The sequence below is a fragment of the Crocuta crocuta genome, unplaced genomic scaffold (assembly GCF_008692635.1).
Source record: "Crocuta crocuta isolate KB4526 unplaced genomic scaffold, BGI_CrCroc_1.0 scaffold101, whole genome shotgun sequence".
Classification (NCBI taxonomy): Eukaryota; Metazoa; Chordata; class Mammalia; order Carnivora; family Hyaenidae; genus Crocuta; species Crocuta crocuta.
In genome coordinates, this window is record NW_027527956.1 from 296,894 (window position 1) to 318,518 (window position 21,625).

At 35.2% G+C, this 21,625-nt stretch overlaps 1 protein-coding gene across 3 annotated transcripts in view; it reads left to right on the top strand.

Moving 5' to 3' along the window:
- CCDC102B (coiled-coil domain containing 102B) overlaps positions 1–21,625 on the top strand; it is a 189,925-nt gene that overhangs the window by 87,415 nt on the left and 80,885 nt on the right. For all 3 annotated transcript variants that reach the window (XM_077752719.1, XM_077752720.1, XM_077752718.1), the window contains exons 3-4: positions 18,092–18,707; positions 20,159–20,379. In XM_077752719.1, coding sequence (XP_077608845.1) covers positions 18,108–18,707; positions 20,159–20,379 — 821 coding nt within the window. In that variant the 5' untranslated portion in view covers positions 18,092–18,107. The remainder of the gene's footprint in view (positions 1–18,091; positions 18,708–20,158; positions 20,380–21,625) is intronic.

Below are 21,625 nucleotides of genomic sequence, written 5' to 3' on the forward strand. Positions count from 1 at the left end.
CTTACATTTTTTTGTGAGGTTAGAACAAATTGCTATAGATGGCAATGATAATTGATAATTTGTGGAAATGCTTTTTATAGTCATATGTTGCCTTTCTGTATCACTGGGTTAACAAATTACACCAAAACTTAGTAGCTGAAAACATTGTCTCACGCTTTCTGTGGGTTAGGAATCCAGGTATCGCATAGTTGGGTCTGTCAAAGGGTTGCAGTTAAAGTATCAGTCAGTGTGCACTGGTCTTTTGGTTCAACTGGGGGTGGATCTGCTTCAAGTGTCTTTGTAATGTTCTGGGCAGGATTTAATTTTTCATAAGCTATTGGACAGTTTTTTGCCTCAGTTCTTAAGCCTCTCCACAAGAAAGCTTATGACATGGCTCTTGGTTTCATCAGAGTGACCACAATAGTGGCAGTAGAGAGAGGGCTGGTAAAAACACCCATTTTTATAACCTAACTTCAGAAGTGACATCTATCAATTTTGCAATGTTCATTAGAATGCAATATTCATTAGAAGCAGGTCAGTAAGACCAGCCCCAATGAACAGGAGGGAATTACACAACGTTGTGACTACTAAAAGGTGGGAATAGCTGGGGGACATTGTAGAGATATGCCCACTATACTCTCTTGTTATCATATTAAGGATTATGATAATAATATAAAAACTTGGTATGCATATTGGGAGGAAATATTGAACTGTTTTCCTTTACTATTTTATCCAGTTTCCTGAAGATAAGGAAACATTTGAAGCCATCGAACAAGCTGTAGTTCTGTGGCTTGAAGTCATGGCCATATCTTGCTTTTTATTTGAATTTAATTTTTATTGGCAACACCTGACTCATCATATTAATTGTTGCATGACAATTTGAAATTTATTTGAATTTTATTTGAAAAATGAAAAAAAATATATTTCAAATAAATTTCTAACTTCATTTGAAATTTGAGGATAAGTTAAAATGAAAAAAATTTTATGCTATAATGTTCATGTTACTTAATAACCAGTGCTGAATTCCTAATGCAGAATGTCAAAACTTGGAACACCAATTCGAATGACATTGAATATTTCACCTGAATCCATGAAATCCACAAGGATGTAGCACATTTGCAGGTACTGAAAGAAAAGAACAAAAACTCATATACCTAGGGAAACCATTCTTTAGGAAAGAACAAGAAATAAAGATATCAGATGAAGGAAACTAAAAACTATCACTCACAAACCTACCCTTAAAGAAGTTCTTCAAACAGAAGTAAAATTATAAAAGAAGGAATATTGGAACATTATCACACAAGAACAAATAATTAAATGCCAGAAATATGATTACCTATAATAGAATATCTTTCTCGTAAGCTTTACAAATCATACTTGATAATTGAAAGAATTACAGGGTTATCTTATACTGAAGAAAGTGATTTTTTAAGAATGGAGGCGATAGGAAGGGCCTCAAAGGGAGTAAGTTTTTCTCATTTCACTCAAAGTGGTAAAATATGGATTTTAATTGACTATGATGTCACATCTGTATGTTTTAAGTCCCAGAGCAACCAGTATAAAAACTTTACAAATTGATGCACTCAAAAACATTCTAAATGTATCAAGTAGACAATATCTTTAAAAATGTTCCAGTGATCCACATGAAAGAAAAAACAGAGAGAGAAAGAAACAGGAATGAAATAAGGAAAACTGAAAACACATAATAAAATGGCTAACATAAACTCTAGCATATCAATAATTACCTTAAATGTAAATAGCATAAATTCACTGATTAAAAGACAGAGATTAGTGGGGTGGATAAAACAAAAGAACAGACAAAACAAAAACTATGAGCAAATGATATCCTCTTAAAAAGAAACTCATTTCAAGTTCAATGCTATGTATAAGGTGAATTCTAAAAAGGGAAAAATACACCATGGAAACATTTGTTAAAAAAAATTAGAGTGGCCACATTAATATCAGAGAACTTAGAATAAAACCAAACCAAACACCACAGATCTACAGATAAAGAGAGAAATTTCTTTTTTTTCAAACAAGTTTTTATGTTTATTTTTGAGAAACAGAGAGACAGAGCATGAGCCACTAAAATCATGCCGCCACTAAAAGGAAAAGAGGTGAATATTATGAACACATTTATGATCATAAATTAACAGCCTAGAAGAAATGGACCAATTCCTTGAAACCATAAACTATCAAAACTCTACTAAGATGAAACAGACACTAATTAAATCATAAACATTAAAGAAAGTTAAATTTATAATTAAAAGTTTTACAAAAATGAAATTGCCAGGCAGGCCTATCTGATTTCACTGAAGAATTCTACTTGTTTTACTCTTTTCAGGCTTCTGTAACAAAATACCACAGAATGGATAACTTATATACAATGGAAATTTATTTCACATAGGCCTAGAGTCTGGGAAGTTCATGAACAGAGTGCCATTGTGGTCATATTTTGATGAGCTCCTTCCCCCTGATTCATAGCTGGCACCTACTCACTGTGTCATCCTATGTCAGAAGTACAAGCAAGCTCTCTAGGGCCTCTTCTATAAAGTCACTAATCCCATTCAGGAGGGCCCCATCTTCATGACTGAAGCACCTTGCCAAGGTTCTACTTCTAATACCATCATATTACACACTAGGATTTCAGCATATGATATTGGCTGTGGAATGGGGCGGGGGGGGTCACAAACATTCAGAGCATAGCACTACCAAGTATTTAAAGTATTAATACCAATTTTACCCATACTCTTTCTGAAAATTAAATAGGGAATATTTTCCAATTTATTTTATGAGGCTGTTTATACTAGACAAAGACAGTACAAAAAAAGAAAATTACAGATCAATATGAATAAAAGTCATTTAATCATATGAATTGATACAGATAAAGCAATTGATACAATTCAACATTCATTCATGATAAAAAGTCTCAGCAGTATAGGAGTAGAGAGGAATGTCCCAAGTTGCAAAAAAGCATCTAGAAAAAAAAATGTGTAGTTATCATCATACTTAATATTGAAATAGTGTGTGCTTTCCCCATAACATTGGGAACATAGCAAGTATGTCTGCTTTCACCAGTCTTTTTTTTTTTAATATCTATTTTATTTGTACAGAGAGAAAGTACCCATGTAAGCAGGGGAGAGGGTTGGAGGTAAAGAGAGAATCTCAGGTAGGCTTCATGCTCAGCACAGAGCCTGACATGGGGCTCGATCCCACAACCCTGGGAACAAGACCTGAGCCAAAGTCAACAACCGGGCACTCAACCAGCTGAGCCACCTAGGCACCCCTGCTTTCACCACTCTTACTTAACAGTGCGGGAAGTGCTAGCCACTGCCATATTGCAAGAAAAATAAATAATGAGTGTTTAGATCAACAAGGAAGTTACAAAACTATCTCCACTTATGGATGATATGAATGTCTACATAGAAAAATCCCAAGGAATCTGCAAACAAAACAAAACTCTTAGAATTAATAAGATCAGAAAGGTTGTAGGATATGAGACATGTCACACACACAAAAAATCAATTATGGGACACTTGAGTGGCTCAGTTGGTTAAGCGTCCAACTCTTGATTTCAGTTTAGGTCATGATCTTGTGTTTTGTGAGTTCAAGCCCTACATTAGGCTCCATGCTAACAGTGAGGAGACTGCTTGAGATTCTCTCTCTCCCTCCTTCTGCCTCTCTCCTGCTTGCTCTCTCTGTCCCCCTCAAAGTGAATAAACTTAAAAAATGTTTAAAAAATCAATTATATTTCTATACACGAACTTAAGCATGTAAAAAATTTTAAAACAGTATTTTTTATAATCACTCCAAAGAAAATGCAATTTAATAAAACCTGCACAGGACTTGTATGCTGCTAATTGCAAAATGCTGATGGAAAAATTCAAAGAAGATCTAAATAAGGGAGGCATACTGCATTCATGGTAAATACACTGTATCTACCCAAATTGACATATGGGTTTAATTCAATTCCTATCAAAACCACAATAAGTTATTTGTGTATAAACATAGATGAGATGATTCTAAAATGTATAGAGAAATGCTAGCATAGCTAAAGCAATCTTGACAAAGAAGAATAAAGTGGGAGGAATTGTCACACCAGATAATAAGTCTTACATACAATAAACAAGACATTGTGGTACTTACAGAAGGGTTGTGACAGCACATAAATCAATGGAACAGAGTGGACAAGTCATACATAGGCCTAGATAAATCTGCTCCCCTAATTTTTAACAAAGATGCAAAAATTCAATAAGGGAAGGACAGCCTATCAACCAAATGTTTTGGAGCAATTGGACCTCTATAAAAAAGGAAATAGTCATGTCCTAAACCATACTTGTGATGCAAAAAGAAATTCAAAATGGATTATTTATTTAACGATAAAACATAACCTTATACAACTTTTAGGAAAAAACATATAGGAGAGAATTTTGGGAAAGAGGTCTAGATGAGGAACTCTTAAATTGGTCACCAAAAGAAAGATCCATGAAGAAATAATAATATATGGGACACTTTATAAATTAAAAAAGTTTGTTCTCTCATATTAAGGGAATGGGAAGAAAAGATACATATTGAGAGAAAATATTTGCAAACTACATTTCTGACAAAAGACTGTATCTCTATCTCTGAAAACCTGACAGTAAAAACCAGAAGTACATATAGTTTTCTATATGGCCAAAAGACAAGAAAAGACATTTCAACAAAAATGATATACACAGTATGTAAACATATACCAAAGGTATTCTTAGCTATCAGGGAAATGCAAATTAGAACCACAGTGAACTATACACTTATTGGAATGTCTGAAACAAAAAAAGAAAAAAAATTGACAATTCTAAATGCTGGAGAAGATGAGAAAATAAAGTAGTTATTCTGGAAAACAGGTTGGCAGTCTCTTATAAAACTACACATGCAATTACTATAGGACCCAGTAGTTGAACTCATGGGCATTTATTCCAGAGAAGTGAAACTGTTGTTCATGAAAAACATGTATACCAATGTTTTTAGCTGTTTATTTATAATAACCAAAAACTGAAAACAGCTCAGATGTCCTCGAACAGGTTACCAGGTTAAACAGACTATGCTGATTATACACCATGGGATTCTCCTCAGCAATAAAAACAAAAACCAAAAAGCAGACTGTTCATATGTGCAGTGACTTGAATGATTTCCAGAGTACTATGCTGAGTGAATGAGTGAGAGAGCCAATCCCCAAAGATTAAAAACTGAATTACTCTATAATATATATTTATTTATTTATATTTATATATTTTTTTAGAAATGAGAACATGTTAGCCATGGAGACAATTTAATGGTTTCCAGGGATTAGGGACAGGGTGAGGGAGAATGAAGGATGTGAGTTCTGTCTTCACTGTGGATGTGCAAACCTATACATGTGATAAAATTGTATAGAAAAAAAACAGACAAACCAAATGAGGACAAGTTAAATTGGAAAAATCTGTATAAGGTCAGTGAGTTGTATTGATTTCAGTATCCTGTTGGGACATTGTACTATCATTTTGGAAGATACTTCTATTGGGGGAAATTGGCCAAAGAGTATATGGAATATCTCGGTATTTTTTCCTACAATGGAATGTGAATCTACAATTTTCTCAGTAAAGAATTCAATTATAACCAATAAGAAACTTAGATTCTAACAAATGTTAGTCTTGCTATTGAAATGAATTAAAGTGTACAATGTAATTGTACCATGAGAGCAAGAGCGAGAGCAAGAGATAGAGAGAACGAGAATTACCTATTCATGATTGGGAAATAAAATGGTTACTATTAATCAAATAAAAATGAAAATGTGATCTACTTAAAATTTTCAGTAGTAAGGCTAGAAATCCACATACCCTGTGAGTGTCTGAAATACTTACACACAGACACACACGCACACACACCCACAGGTACTGGTACTTCGACACATTGCCTCAACCTCGGTGTCCTGCTCAGTACTGGGCTCATAGTAAGTTTTCTAGTTGACTGTTCTAATCCAAAAGAGAATTTAGTAATTAGAGCAGACTTACATTTGACTTAGCCTCCTTTTACTTCTGCAGTACTCATTCCATACATTGAAATATGTTTTCTTGTCACCACATATCTATGATGTGTCATTACAGTATCTAAAATCTACATTGCCTCACTATTATTTATGGTCCTTCTGATGATTTTTCCAGTTTCCCCCAACTTCACCATTTGTTGAATATTTTGGATGCAAATATATTTAAACTTAGGATTTAACTCATAACTCTATTTTGTATATTACTGGGTTGTCATTTGAGTGATTATATATACATATGCATGAATATTTATGTATATGAAAAACTATGCTGTATACATTGGAAAGCAGTATAAAGAAGAAAAGTATAATCACACATAATCTAGATAAAATCACTCTGAACAGTTTACATATTTTTACTGCAATAATAATTGCTTGAAAAATTAGGTAAAAATAAACTTTTTATGCAACTTTTGCTCCCTTAATATTTTATCTATATTTTCAACATTGAAAATTGTTGCTATCTTATATACGTTGATAGGCAGTATTTTTAAAAATATGAGTTTTTAAGTTTAATCACAAGACAATGCATCATTGAGAAGGCAAGGGACTTGAGTACAAAGGTGCCCTGGTTTCCCGCTAATAACCCAATCTCCTCTGCTTCTAGGTACTCATGTACTATGAAGTACTTACTAGTAAACAGCAAAAGCATAATCATTTGAAAAAGATTGCTATGGGTCAGGTGAGAAAGGATTAGGACAAAGTATGGAAAAAATATTGGTTTTAAATATATACCATTCTTATTTTGCTTTTCTCTTGATTTCTCAGTTTTTCTGGCTCCAGAATATGAAAACAAATAAAAAATAAAAGCCTCTCAACTATCTGATATATAGATTCATTATTACTTATTACAAAGATTCTTAGTGAAGATTGATATTTTAGAGTACAGATATTTCAAAATAGGAGAGAAGTTTCAGTTTACTCAATATTAGAGTGAAAATCTCATGTGTCTTTGGGATAGTTGAATTCCATAACTTTTCAAATGTTTTGTGTTACGGAAACCTCAAATGTATTTTGTTAAATTCTTTACCCCTAAGGTTTAGACTCAAGTGTAATTTAAAGGAAATTCCATCCATATGTTTATAATTTAATATGTTAGGCTGTTTTTCTTTTCCTTTTCTTTTTATATTTGGTGCCCAAGAACTCTCTTGAGCTACTTCTTTCAAGGATCTTTTGGCAAGATTAGACCAAGTCAAGAAGCAAAACTTTCAGTTTGGAATTCAGTATACATCCATAAAGTGTGTATTCTTAACAATACCAAGAAGTTTTCTCATTTTGATTCTAAACTTCACAAATACAAAGTTGAAGATTACTCTGTGACATTAAAGTAACATTAAAGGACATTGGAAATGATTCTAGTTAAAGTTGACTGAGTCAGTCAATCTCCTGATCCTTAAATTGTACCTTATTTTGGAAAAGTATTAGTATTCTTAGCAAATCTGTAAATTTTCTTTACCTTACTGTTTGCTGTTTAACAAGAGCGAATGTTCAATGAACTACTTTAACCGCACATTTTCATCTACTCAACCAGATCTGTCAAACAATTCCTAAATGTCTAGTCTTTAAATATAGACTATGCTTTTTTTTTTCCCCTAATAGCATAAGCCATGCAGAGTAAACATGCATGATTTGGATTTAAAAATATAACTTTCATACGTGTTAGTGATTAGTAATTTATGGTCTATAATGGAGCAAACATTTACTGAGAACTTGATAATCTCTGAAGACACTCTTTATTTTCTGAATCTAAGAAAGACTTTATAAGCATGTGATATGAACCTTAGAAACAAAAATGAGCCATAGAAATTCATATTCAGAGTACACTGAGGGTAACTATGATTTTGTTTGAAGTCTGTTTCCTTCATATAATTGTAGTGAAAATGGATTAAACAGAAAAGTGATTTGACATGGGGGAATTATTTTCTCCAAGTACTGCTGACATTCCTAAATATACACTAAAGTTTAACTCAGTCTGCCAAATAATAATATTAAAATAATATGCAACCCAATTAAAATATGTGTGTATACTGTGTGTGTATTTATATGTATGTGTATATACATATACACACACTTGTGTGGTTTATATTTTTTTGAGATGACTTGGGCAGACACTATAGGGGTATGAGACATTATTTTTTCTAATGTTTTTTTCAATTTATTTCTGAGAGAGAAAGAGAGACAGCATGAGCAAGGGAAGGTCAGAGAGAGAGAGAGAGAGGGAAATGCAGAATCTGAAGCAGGCTCCAGGCTCTGAGCTAGCTGTCAGCATAGAGCCTGACGCGGGGCTCGAACCCACAAACTGTGAGATCATGATCTGAGCTGAAGTCGGACGCTTAACCGACTGAGCCACCCAGGCGCCCCGAGACATTTTTTTTTAATTTCCTTTTTTTGAAGAAGGAATTTAATGTTTGTTCATGGTGGAAAGCTGGGCTCCAAAACAGTATCATGTTCTGAGGCCAAGAATGTGAGAATGGGCATGGAGTGTTGGTACCACTACTTTCCTCTGGGTCCAGTCCTCCTGGATTTTTCTTTTATAAGAAACACAAGGAAATGTACTGGCCACTAAATTCTGTAGCCTTCTGGATGGTTTGATGGGTTGAAACTAAATTCTTCTTCTTAACCTCAGTTCCCTAAGTTGAAGGCCAAAGAGATCACACACTTTGCCATGGTTTTTGGTCTAGATGCTGGTATTTATCCTGAACATTTGTAAAAGAAACAATTTGGTATGGCAGAGATAGCTCTGAATTGTGAGATGAAAGATTTGAATTGAGTCCTGACCCACTTATCAGCTAATTCGGACATTAGTCCAGGCACCCGTACCTACGGAACAGAATTTCCATAAGCATCATGCAAAAATGTACATTAAAAGTGTTTTACAATAGATGTTATACAAATGTAAAGACTTAACTACATTGGAAGGTTGTGCTTAAATTACACTGTTAGCATTTCTTCTCTTGGTTTGATCCTTCAATGCCTTGTAAAATTTAAATACTCAGAACAGGGGAACTCATTTAGTCATTTGAATCCAAAGATCTGAGGGAAGAGCATTCCACCTGCAAGATCCTAAGGCAGGAATGAACATGGCCTCTTCAAGGAACAGGAGGAAAGTTAGCATGACTGGAACCAGAAGGGAGGTAGGAATCAAGGTCAGGGACGAAGGGTGATGGCGAATCATGTGAACCAGACAGGGATTAAATGTTTTCATTTTATTCTAATTGCAATAAAGAGGCATTGGTAAGTTGTAATTAGAGCTATGTAACTTCATTAAATTTTAAAAAGATGTTTTGACTGCTTCATACCAACTAGATAGACATCTTAGTAGGCATTTCAGAAGTCATGACGCTATAAGGGGTGGTGGTTGTTTCCACAGCATAGAGGCAGGGATGGTGGAGAGAAATACGTGGGTCCGGGAAGTAATTTGAAGGAATGAGGTAATAGAACTTGCTGACTAAATGTGGATCAGAGAGAAACTAGGGTTTAGGCTTGAGCTTTTAGATGGGTGGTGGTACTATTTCCTGGGATGTTGATAACGGAAAGAAAACAACATTGCAGTGGGCCGGGGATCGAGAGTTTAATTTTGTGATATTAAGGTGGAGGCAGAGATTCATATAGATGGCCAAGTGAAAGTTCAGAGTCTGGAATCAGGGGAGGTTAAAAAATTGGAGATAAGAATTTGGCATTCAACGGCAAAAACATTCTGATTAGTATTTTCAAGCTTTGGACTCTTCAGTACATAGAGAGGAGTGGAAGGGAGAAACAGAGAAGGCCGAGAAGGAAGAGGTAACAGAATAATAAGAAGAGTGTAGTGATAAGGAGAAAAAAAACAAGATGTGTTTTTGAGCAAGGAACTCTCAATTGTTGTGAATATTGCTGAAGTCACACGAAGCAGGGATAAAAAATGAATCTCTGATTTGGCAATATTGGCAATGTTTAGATAGTGTATGATACTGACAAGTGGGATTTCTGTGGAACAGAGGATACCCATTTTATAGATGAAAAGACTTTCACATAAATTGAGTTTCTGAGGTCACAGATGGTAAATGATTAAGGAAGAATTTGAAGTACTATTTATGTGGTTTCAAAGTCCAATCTTTTTTCCCCCTGTATCAGCTGTTGTAGGTGGAACAATGCCTATACAACTTAATCTCTGTTTATTTATTTTCGAAGGACAGAGAGAGAGGGAGACACAGAATCCAAAGCAGGTTCTGGGCTCTGAGCTGTCAGCACAGAGCCCAACACAGTGCTTGAACTCACAAACTGTGAGACAGTGACCTGAGCCAAAGTTGGATGCTTAAATGACTGAGCCCCCCAGGAGCCCCCCATCCAACTTCTATGTTTAAAACACTGCTTTACGTCACCATCATGACAAGGGTGTAATCTTACACAACTTCTTGGGGGGGGGTATATTTTAAACTTCTGAAGATTACTGGGGTAAATATTTCAGATACTAGGTCCTCAGTAGCCCTGGAGAGGAAGTAGCTACAAGTCTGAGGGTTCCAAGTTGCCTTTTGAACTCTGGGGAGTGTGGGTTCCTTAAACCTGGTCTTGTCCAGAAAAATTAAAAATAAAAACTGTCTTGTCCATCTCTTTGAGATCCTCTCAGAAACTTTTGATGAACCAGTAGTCTTGTAATTTAAGGGAGCTGGGCTTTTTAAAGACTTCTCCTTTGATCTGATTTATAATTCAAAGGATGAATTTTAATCTTTACTACCAATATGGTCATAGGTGAAAACTAAATTCTGGATCACACATAAGAAATCAAGCTTAACAACCAATATCTTTCATGCCTTTCTGTGAATATTGCTTTGCTGTAGTAAAAAGTAGAGTGAATGAAGCAAAGTATTTGGAAATATTATGCATGGGTATGGCTCACAAAAGTCTACATACATCATAACATTTCTGCTTCTGATTCCAGTTTTTTTCTCAGATCTTTTTCATGTGGGATACATTTTAGCCAAATTGGATTATTAATGTAAAGACTGTACAATTGGGGAAATGAAATAGACTTGAAGAATAAATTTTTTTATTAAAAACTTTTGTAACTGTTTTTCAAAAGTAAATGTGACAGTCATTTGGACTGTATTCTCCAAAGTTCATTACTAAGTCTGTGAAAACTTTCCAGTCAGCTAACACAGAGGAGTTGGCAGTTGTATGCATTCCATCAAATGGGTATGAGAAAATATTACTGAATCATACTGACATGAAAGGGCTTTCTCTTATTCACTACAAAGTGTAACCAGATCTATGAAGAATTTCTGACTTGGCCTCATACATTCTTTAAAGGCAAGTGTGAACAGGGTAAGTGGTTTAGGAATTTTGCTTAGGAATGACTAGAAAAACTGCAAGAGCTTGTGGTTTTGTTTACTGAAACCCTGAAGTGGACATAAATATTGGAAAATGTTGATAGATTCAATGTTACAGAAAATCTAATAAGCAGCTTTTAAATAAAATAAACAAAAAATGGAAAACATAACCGCTCTCCTTCAGCACTACCTGGTTTGTTGTGGAATGGGGATCAGAATTATGTTATAGGGTCATTCATCTTTACAGTATAAATTAATAATCACAATTTTGAGTTGTTGGCTGTTTGCTCTTGTGGACTTTATTTTGATTTCTTTTTAACTAATATTTGTGGACGCAGTTACATTGTCCTCTAAATTCTTTCATTTTTATGAAATTGTACAAAATGATATTTACATGTGATGCATATTCCAGATTCAGGGTCACCTGTCCAACTTTGGAAAAGTCACTTTGGAAAGTGGTAGGATCTTTGATGTGACCACATTTTTTCAGTGTTCCTTCCAATAAAATGTGTACTCTGACTATTCGCCACCTGGAAATAGTAGCGAGATCATTCTTATATGAAAATAAGATTCAACAGGGCTTTGGAGTTCCACAGTTAATACTAATTTCATTTTTGGCATAAGGTCTCAGCAGATATTTTGGCTTATTTACTTGGTGCTATTACATTGGATTAGATTGCATGAGAAAATTGGGATCGTTTGTGGTTTTGCTCACTGAAACCTTGAAACTTAAACATAAATATTAAGAAATGCCCAGGAATTCAATAGGTGTCAGGTCCATGCAAGTAGGTAACAAGTAGCATAGACTTTGTATATATTTAGTTTGAAGAAATGTATTTAAACTGTAAACTCAAATCTTAGGTAAAATATCATTATGATGCAATATTTGTTCACTTATGAGACATTTCAGGAATATTTTAAAACAGAACTTGCTTGAAACTGCATGATACCCTAAGTTCTAAACAAGAGTAGGTAAATTATGTTACATCTTCCAAGAAAATCTAAATTATCTGAACCTAAATTGGTAATTGGCAGGAAATAAGCTTCAAGATGATCAGCTTGCCAGAAAAAAAGAAATTTTAGGTTTCCAAGCTCCATGACAAATGATACACTTGCACTTTATAAAATGGAAATGGATTGTGGATTTTATATCTTTCTTTGTTCCTTTAGTCATAGTCCAAAGAAGTAAGATTAATCACTTTCTATGTCTGACCTATAAGATTTTTATTTTAAATGTAGTTTTTTTGCATTTTTTTATTATTTTGTTTTTCTTATTCTTAAATCATAGAAAACATTGCTATTGTCTGGGAATGACAGTAAGTACATCAAAATATGATGTGGAGAGATTATTCTGAAATAGATTTTTTGAAGAAAGGGAGGTAATTTTTTTATCGTTAAGCATTATCTAAGAAGAAAATTATTTTTTCTCAGCTAATTTTTTACTGAAAATCTAAGCTAATGAAAAGGCATCATGCTGACTTGAAACAGTGACATTACTTAAATTTGTATTTATTTTTGAGAGAAAGAGAGAGACAGGGAGAGAGAGAGACAGGCAGAGGCTAAGTGGGGGAGGGGCAGAAAGAGAGAGGGAGACACAGAATCTGAAGTGGGGCCCAAATTCGAGACTGGCAAGATCATGACCTGAGCCACGGTTGGATGCTTAACCAGCTGAGCCACCCAGATGCCATGAAATATTTGTTTTTTAAAATGTTTACATTTATGCTTATACTACAGTGCTTTTGGAAAATAGTTTCCAAGCTTTAAATAGCATACACATTTATTCTGTATTATCTAGTTGCCTTTTTTGTGCAAGTATTTCCTGCCTCTGTGGTTCCAAAAGCTCACATTCACCTCAACAAATATAGACTATAACCGCCTCTATAATTTGCCACAGTATATGGATTTTTAAAATATACAGAACTTGAGCTCTGTTGAAGTTGTGTAATCTGGCCATTACCTTACTGCTACACATTTCATATTGTAGTGCTCACATTTCATATTTAGTGTTCTCTTGCAGAACTATGCTACAAAATATATAAATTTTCTCTGCTTTAGATACATACAAAATACATATGTTTAATACTAATCACTTATGCATGTTTGACAGGCCACATTTTAAAATACAATATGGTGTTTTACTTTCCTGAATATTAAATACTGATAATTCTTTTTTACTTTTTATCAGAGTGTATGGCATCATATCTAAAGTAACAACTATTCTTAGCATTACGTTTTGAATCTGTATTAATCTAGTTACTCTTTGCTTATGGCTTTTTTTAAGTTTATTTATTTATTTTGAGAGACAGACAGAGAGAGAGGGAGAATTTCAAGCAGGCTCCTTACTACCAGTGCAGAGACTGATGCAAGGCTCGAACTCACAAACCATGAGATCATGACCTGATTCAAAATCAAGAATTGGACGTTTAACAACTGAGCCACCCAGGCACCCCTGCTTATGGCTTTTATTAACATTATTGTGTGTGCATTAGTGGTCCTATGCATCTTAGGGGAAAAAAATCCAAGAAGGATTTCATTTAGAATACAATTTCCTATAAGTTAATGGAAAGCAATAAGATTAAACAATAAAGCAAAAATCGCTTGATCAGGCGAAAATCCCCTGATAGTGTAAGTTCTGCCAAAAATGCTTTTATTTTTGTTCCACCTCATACCTCAGGTAATACATAAGATGTCGGTCACTTCAGAGAGACTTCTTTGTGTATATAGGTATGTGTTGAATCACAATACACCGTTTATTCTTTTCAGAGAGCATTAAAATTTGTGATCGTTAGTTTGATATATTGTTTTTGGTTATTAACAAGGTCCCAGAATGGCAGCACAATCTGCACAAAAGAGAAAGTTGAGGTCTGTGCAGGGAACGGACATGCCCGGGTGGCTGAAAGCATGGAGCGTGGACACAAGATGACAGAAAGAAGGCACCAGGGGCTCACGAGCCCCAAACATGCAGTTCCTTTAAGCTATGAGGAGGTTCAGTTCACTCAAAGCACAATGTCAGGATCACTTGACTAATTGTGGTGTGATTCAATGGGAGATACGGGAGCACAGAGCCTGACGCCGGGCTTGAGCTCACAAGTGGTGAGATCATGACCTGAGCCAAAGTCAGACTCAAACAACCGAGCTACCCAGGCACCCTGGTAAATCTTATTTATCTGTTGTTATCCCTGTTTTTTGAGCATACTGTCTGTCTTTTAAAACAAAGGAAATAAACTGGAAAAAAACCAAAACAAAACAATGTTACAGTAAAGTGACATATTAGTGATTGTATAGCACTGAGGAAAACTGTCACCTTGCCTCAGAGACAGATGGGTCAGCCAGCCTGCAGGCATTTTTCCTTTTAACTGTCACAAGAACTAACTAAGATACGTGATATTTCCATCTCCCCTTACAGGTAGGATAATGAGTCAAAGGCAATTTATATAATTTGTCCAAGATCATCTATGTAGAAAGAGGCAGAATCAGAGCTTGAACCAGTAGAGTCTGGATGGAGCCCAATATCTTACACATTAAACGTCTCTTTAATGAGAGATGTTTACTGGCATTAATTATACACGTAGACCCATCATATTTCACTTATTTGGTTATTTAGTACCTTAAAAATACTTGCAGTCCTCATGGTAGCCTGATTAAATGAACATTTAAAAAAATGTTTTAAACATTTATTTATTTTTGAAAGACAGAGACAGAGTGCAAGTGGGGGGGGGGTGGGTAGAGAGAGAGAGAGACACAGAATTCTAAGCAGGCTCCAGGTTCTGAGCTGTCAGCACAGAGCCTGATGAGGGGCTTGAACCCACGAACCGTGAGATCATGACCTGAGCCAAAGTCAGACACTTAACTGACTGAACCACCAAGATGCCCCTAAGTGAACATTTTTAACAGCTTTATTGAGGTGTAGTTAATACAAAATATTGCACATATTTAATATTTATAATTTGATGGGTTTGAACATATGCACGTATCTGTGAATCCGTCACTTAATCAAAGTAATAAACATGTCTTTCACCTCCAGGAGTTTCCCCGTGCCTCCTCCCTCCTTCTTTTGTGGTAGGGACAATGCAGAATTCAGTGGAAGAAACCAGAGTCAATAGCACTAAAATATTTTCTCACAACACATCAAAGGCTTTGTACTACAACCACTGACAAATACTTTCACAGTCATTGAAATAAATCATGCATACGTACATGTGCACATACGTATAGGGAAAATCAGTGCTTTAATAGATACACATAAAGATTCAATATCCCCATTTACACTTGCTTGAGAAACACTTGAGAACAGGAAAAACTATTCAAGTTCAAGGACTGAATGATTAAACCCAACTCAACTTTGTTTAGTCAGATGTGAAAAAATACATAGTTAATTGGTAGGCAAGGTCTCCTTGTACCAGAATCCAATTATAGAGTCTTCAAAACACTAGTGAAATAAAAGTTAATGAGACATTTTTAAAGACATTACAATTTTATTATACTGATTTATTTTGAAAAATGGCAAGGATAAATTTAAGTTTAATATGCTGAAATAAATTTTCTGTCTTCATTTTGGAATTCCAGCCAAAAGAAATATTAAATAGTGAATAATGGAGATATATATCCATATGATATGTGAACATATATAAAAAATATTTGTGTGCTTCTCACTAAGGATTCCTCTTGTTATTTTCTTTTTTAAAAACTGGTCTTGGTTTACCAGTGGTCCAAGAAATTTGGTCAGCTATATTATCATTGCGTCTGAATTATCATAAATGTAGGAACAATTGCTCCAAATCATCACTAATTCAAATGTGATTGAACATATACCAATGCTAACAAAAATAATTGCAACCTTGAGTCTATATTATTATAAGTATTATAATAAGAAGTGAGTTGATCTGGCACCTCTACAGAACACTTGTTAAAATGTGTTTTTTTTCTTGCAACTGAAAAGGATATATATTTAATTTTATCATACCTTTTTCTTCAGTAAATAAAGACTTATTTTGTAAGTTGTTAGTATGATGAAACCCCTTCAGTTGATTAAGCGGATGATTCATAAGGAGACAGTTTATGATCTGTAACTATATAAAAGCAAAAAAATATATGAGGGGAATTAATATCATGTACATTAAATGTTAACTTATAACAATAAATCTTACTTGAAAATAAAAATGGGTAATCTTATACAACCACAGAACTTTATTAATTTGTAGATTAAGCTGCGTGTTTTAAGCATTTATTTTAAAGAAAAAGTCGTACTCTCTATGTCGTCAATAAAGCTATGTTGCTATGAATAAAGTAATGGGCGTACATACTGATAAGAAGGTCTGTTTTTACCAATTAATTTGTGTTTGTTATTTATATGGAAAGCTGCTTGTAGTTTCTGTGTAAAGCTCTGAAATTTTTAAGACTGTCCGTGTTATCTGTGCTGTGAAGCATCTTCATTTCTAGGAGACACTTTAAGACTTCTGTCTCCTATATACAGTAATGACCTGACAGTGATATGACACATAATATGTACTAAAGAAAGATTGATTGAATAAATTAGTATGACTATGAATTTTTATTTTTATGTGCTTGTATTACCCACTAAACTACCAAAATCTTTGAGGACATCATGTCTTATTAATAGTGTTTGTGTAGAATTTATCATTATATTAACTGTAGGATGAAAGTGGTTCATCAGTCTGATGTCATTTTGACTGCAAGTGACAGAAAACTCGACAATCACACCTTAAGTAAAGTTAGGTTATTATTCTCACATGGCAAGAAAACCAGAGGTATGCGTTCTAGATTTCATGGCATGGTTCAATCATCAAATCAAGCTCTTTTCATCTCCATTTCATTGATTTAAATGTTACAAGGTATCTGTGACACTTGCCTTCTTCCAGAATCATGTCCTCGTTTAGGCAGGAAGAAAGCAGAAGAAAAGAGTTTCTCATTCTGACTTTTTCATGTTTTTTAGATGGGAAACTTCCCCAACAGACTTCCCTTCAAATTTCAGCGAGAATTAGGTTCTATGCTGTGTTGAGACTAGTGAATGGTCAGTAAGATGGAGGCCATCAAGAAAGGGTTAGACCAGTCATGATTTAGCCCCAGGATTAGAATACAGGCTTCTGCTACCAGAGATAGTAGATTTCACCTTCCACTTAAACAGGTTATGGATAAGTTAGCAAGGAAAAGAGGATCACTGTGTAGTTAATGGACAATATGTGTTACAGTAAATAACACCTGAAAAGAACTGGATTTGTTGGGGCACCTGGGTGGCTCAGTCGGTTAAGCGTTTGACTTTGGCTCAGGTCATGATCTCACGTTTGTGAGTTTGAGCCCCGCGTCTGGCTCTGTGCTGACAGCTAGTTCAGAGCCTGGAGCCTGAATCTAATTCTGTGGCTCCCTCTCTCTCTGTCCCTCCCCTGCTCATGTGCACGCTCGCTCTCTCTCTCTCTCTCTCAAAAATACATAAACATTAAAAAAAATTTTTTAAACTGGATTTGTTAAAATGAATTATTCATGTCACATGCTATCCTCAATTGCTCTTTATATTATTTATGTTCATTGGCAATATTTCATATGGGCAATGTCTGTTTCTTTAAGGATATTACAAATGCATGAGTTCTATATTTTTAGTTATAGTGGAAAGGAAAATATGCAGTATTGAAAGATACATTGTTTTTATTAGCTTTTGTTTTCAAATGTAGGTCTCCCTCTTATAATTGCAAGGGAAATTCAGATGTTAATTATGTTCTCTGTCTTCTCTTAGACCTGAAAAGATAAATATGAATTTAGATTCCATTCATCGGTTAATTGAGGAAACACAAATCTTCCAGATGCAGGAGTCCTCAGTTAAACCCCCTTGTGATATGTTAGTACCTGCTTCATCACCCAGGGACACCTGCCATTCCTGTTCGCCACCTCAGGGGCTGCAATCATGTGCCGCCCACAACTTCTGTGCTCACTCGTGTAACACCAGTGAGTGGAATATTTGTGAAGAGCTTCGCCTGCGGGAACTTGAAGAAGTCAAGGCCAGAGCTGCCCAGATGGAGAAGACCATGCGGTGGTGGTCAGACTGTACTGCCAACTGGAGAGAAAAATGGAGTAAAGTCCGGGCCGAAAGGAACAGCGCCAGGGAGGAGGGAAGACAGCTCAGGATAAAATTAGAGATGACAATGAAGGAACTGAGTGCACTGAAAAAGAAGCAGAGCTTGCCACATCAAAAGGAGGTATTGGAAACCGCCCAGGACCTAAAGCATCCTACTTTCATAGAAGCGCCTTCTGCACAAAGAGACCAATTTCACATTGGTTCAAAAACATGGGAGTCTATCAAAGACTGTCTGGTAAAAAGGGAATTTCCTACAAAGGAGAACCCAGATAGTAAGGTAAGAAAAACACCCACAGAGGAACCAGAGGTTATGTGCACATTTGAATGCCGTACACAGTAATGGGGAGGAAAGGGACAATGACACACACCAGTGGTTGTGGTTTTCCAGATACTTTAGTTATTCATTTTATCTTCTTAAATAGTATCAGTTTATATTGCTGTCGGAGGCCGGCTCTGGCCGGGTCCAGGGGTCCCTGAAGGATGGATGGTGTCTGCGAGGGAGGGATGGGAGAGGCCACGAGAATCTTTCTGGTCACCAGGCAGGCATCTCTGCTCTGACTGGGGCTCAACTTTATTTTATAATTAAGTGTTTGGGGGAAGGCACAGACGTGGCATTTGCCTTAGACAATGATTTCTGATGACAAACTTCTTTGATATGTAAGAATTTCCTGGAACATAGATTTGTAGAAGATTCCTGCATAACCTTTATCAATAGTGAGTGAGGTAGGGGATTTAGATGCTTATCCTATGGGGAGGGAAGGTATCTTTAGCATACAAGACAATGTTTTTAGCATAAAAAAGGTGAAGTTACTTCTTTGTGAGCAGGGGTCAAACAGGTCTTTCAGGAAACACCTCTGCTCCCATAATCACAAAAGAAGTTCCTCAATAGGCTCCTTCACAGGGAGCAATCAGCATATTCAAGGCCAGAATAAATCACTCCAAATACTGATGACAAATGCCTTGGGGGCCTGTACTCCAAGCAGAAACAATTGAGTGGGGGTGGATATCTGTCCTTAACTCTAAATTAGGCTCTTTGTCTCAGGGCCAGACTCAATGGTAACTCTTGTGTTCTTAACTCCCTTTATTATGTAAGTCTTGGGTCTGCAAGGCCCTTAGGAAGAGCCTTTTGACAATCATCCACGGTGCTTTCACCTGAAATCTCTCTTGAAAAGTCAGGAATATGCTTTTCCTTATGAGGAATCTGTGTGGGGAATATCGGTCTGATCTGGAATATTGTGAGGCCTGGTCAATACCAGCAGCCTCATTTCCAACATGAGTCAATAGTAACAGAAGGAGATACCAGTTTTCGTTTTTCATGGCAGGAGCTGTGCAAACACTGCCATTTCCTCGCTGTGACTCATCCAGCAAGGCCAGTGCGGCTCCCAGCATATTGCTACCCCTTTCTATTTAATTCCATCTCTAAAAATATAAAACATACCTTGCTCTTCTATAGTTCCATCTAAACTCTTAAGTCTTGGTGTGATGTATGGCATTTATGGTAGATGTAAACTGGTTACATTGTAAATAAAAATTTTTCAAAGACTGAAATGTATTTTATCAGATGGTAGAACATAGAAGGGAAAAAGAAAGCTTGAGGAATGCAAGTTAAAGGTCAGTCATACACCTCTATATAATTTCTTTATACAAAACAGATTTGTTTCCTTCCAAAAATATGATTTTTCTACACTAGATATAAAAATTTATCAATTGTTTTATTATTTTTTTCAGGAACAAGGTTTGAATATTGACCAGTTAAAATTAAATGAGGAGATGAAACTCAATCTTAACTGTCCTGATTCATTCAAAAATGTTGTTTCTGAAAACAGTGCACTGAAATCTTCATTAAGACTGAAAGCAATAAACCTGCCTTTGGAGAATGAAGTGCCTGAAATTTTAGCTTTGCAGATACATCTGGATGAGTTCCAAAAAGTTCTACGGAAAGAAAGAGAGTAAGTGCGAATCATTGTCTCCCTTAACCAAGTCTGATTTTCAAACTTATTAAAATTAAGTCAAGCAAACTGTCCACTTGATAATGTATTTTATGCAAAATTAATCATTAAGTATTAATATTTAAAAAATTAGTTTGATATATTGATTTTTTAATTTTTAAAAATATTAAATATTTAATATGTAAATATGAAACAACACACGACTGCACAGGCATTGGGCCAAAGAGGAAATCAAACAGCAGATCAAAATGTATCTCAAAACTTGAGAAAAAGGAAACAGACTATTCCAGAACCTGTGGGTTGCAGCAAAAATGGATGTTAGAATGTAATTTATGCTATAAATGCTTGTATTAAGAAAAAAAGTTCAGGGGTGCCTGGGTGGCTCAGTAGGTTAAGCACCAAACTCTTGATTTTGGCTCAGGTCATGATCTTACAGTTCATTAGTTCAAGGCCTACGTTGGTCTCTGTGCTGACTATGTGGAGCCTGCTTGGGACCCTCTCTCTCCTTTATCTCCCTCTCTCTGTAGCCTTCCCCCACTCACACTGTGTCTTTCTCTTTCTCTCTCAAAAATAAATAAATTAATTTTTTTAAAAAAGGAAAAAAGTTCCAGTAAACAACTTAGTATTATATCCCAAGAAACTAGTAAAAGAAGGAACTTAGCTGAAATTTAGTAAAAGAAGGAAATAACAAAGAAGAATCAGAAATAAATAAAATAGAGACTAGAATAACAACATAAAAGTAATAAACAATTTTGTAAAAAGTAAACAAAATTGGCAATGTTTTAACATTAAGAAAAAAAAAAGACTCAAAAACCAAAGTGAGAAATGGAAAATATTACAACAGATAACCACAGAGATAAAGAGTGTGCTAACAGATTACCATAAATAAATTTAAAAAAAAACCAGATGATTCCTAAAAATGCAAGATTGAATCATGAATCTTGAATCCAAGAAGTAGGAAATCAACTTAGACCAATAATAAGAATGAAAGTTGGACTAGGAATAAAAAATCTCCCAGCATAGAAAGGCCAAGACCATATGGTTTCATTGGTGAGTTCTACCAAACATTAAATAAATTTAATGACAATCTTTATCAAAATTTTACAAATAATGGAATAGAGGGAATACATTCAAAATCATTCCATGACACTAATTGAACCCTGACATCAAAGCAGGATAAAAACAATACAAGAACAAAAAAGCCTAGCTTTTCTGATATAAGAATTACTATTCTGACTTTCTTTTG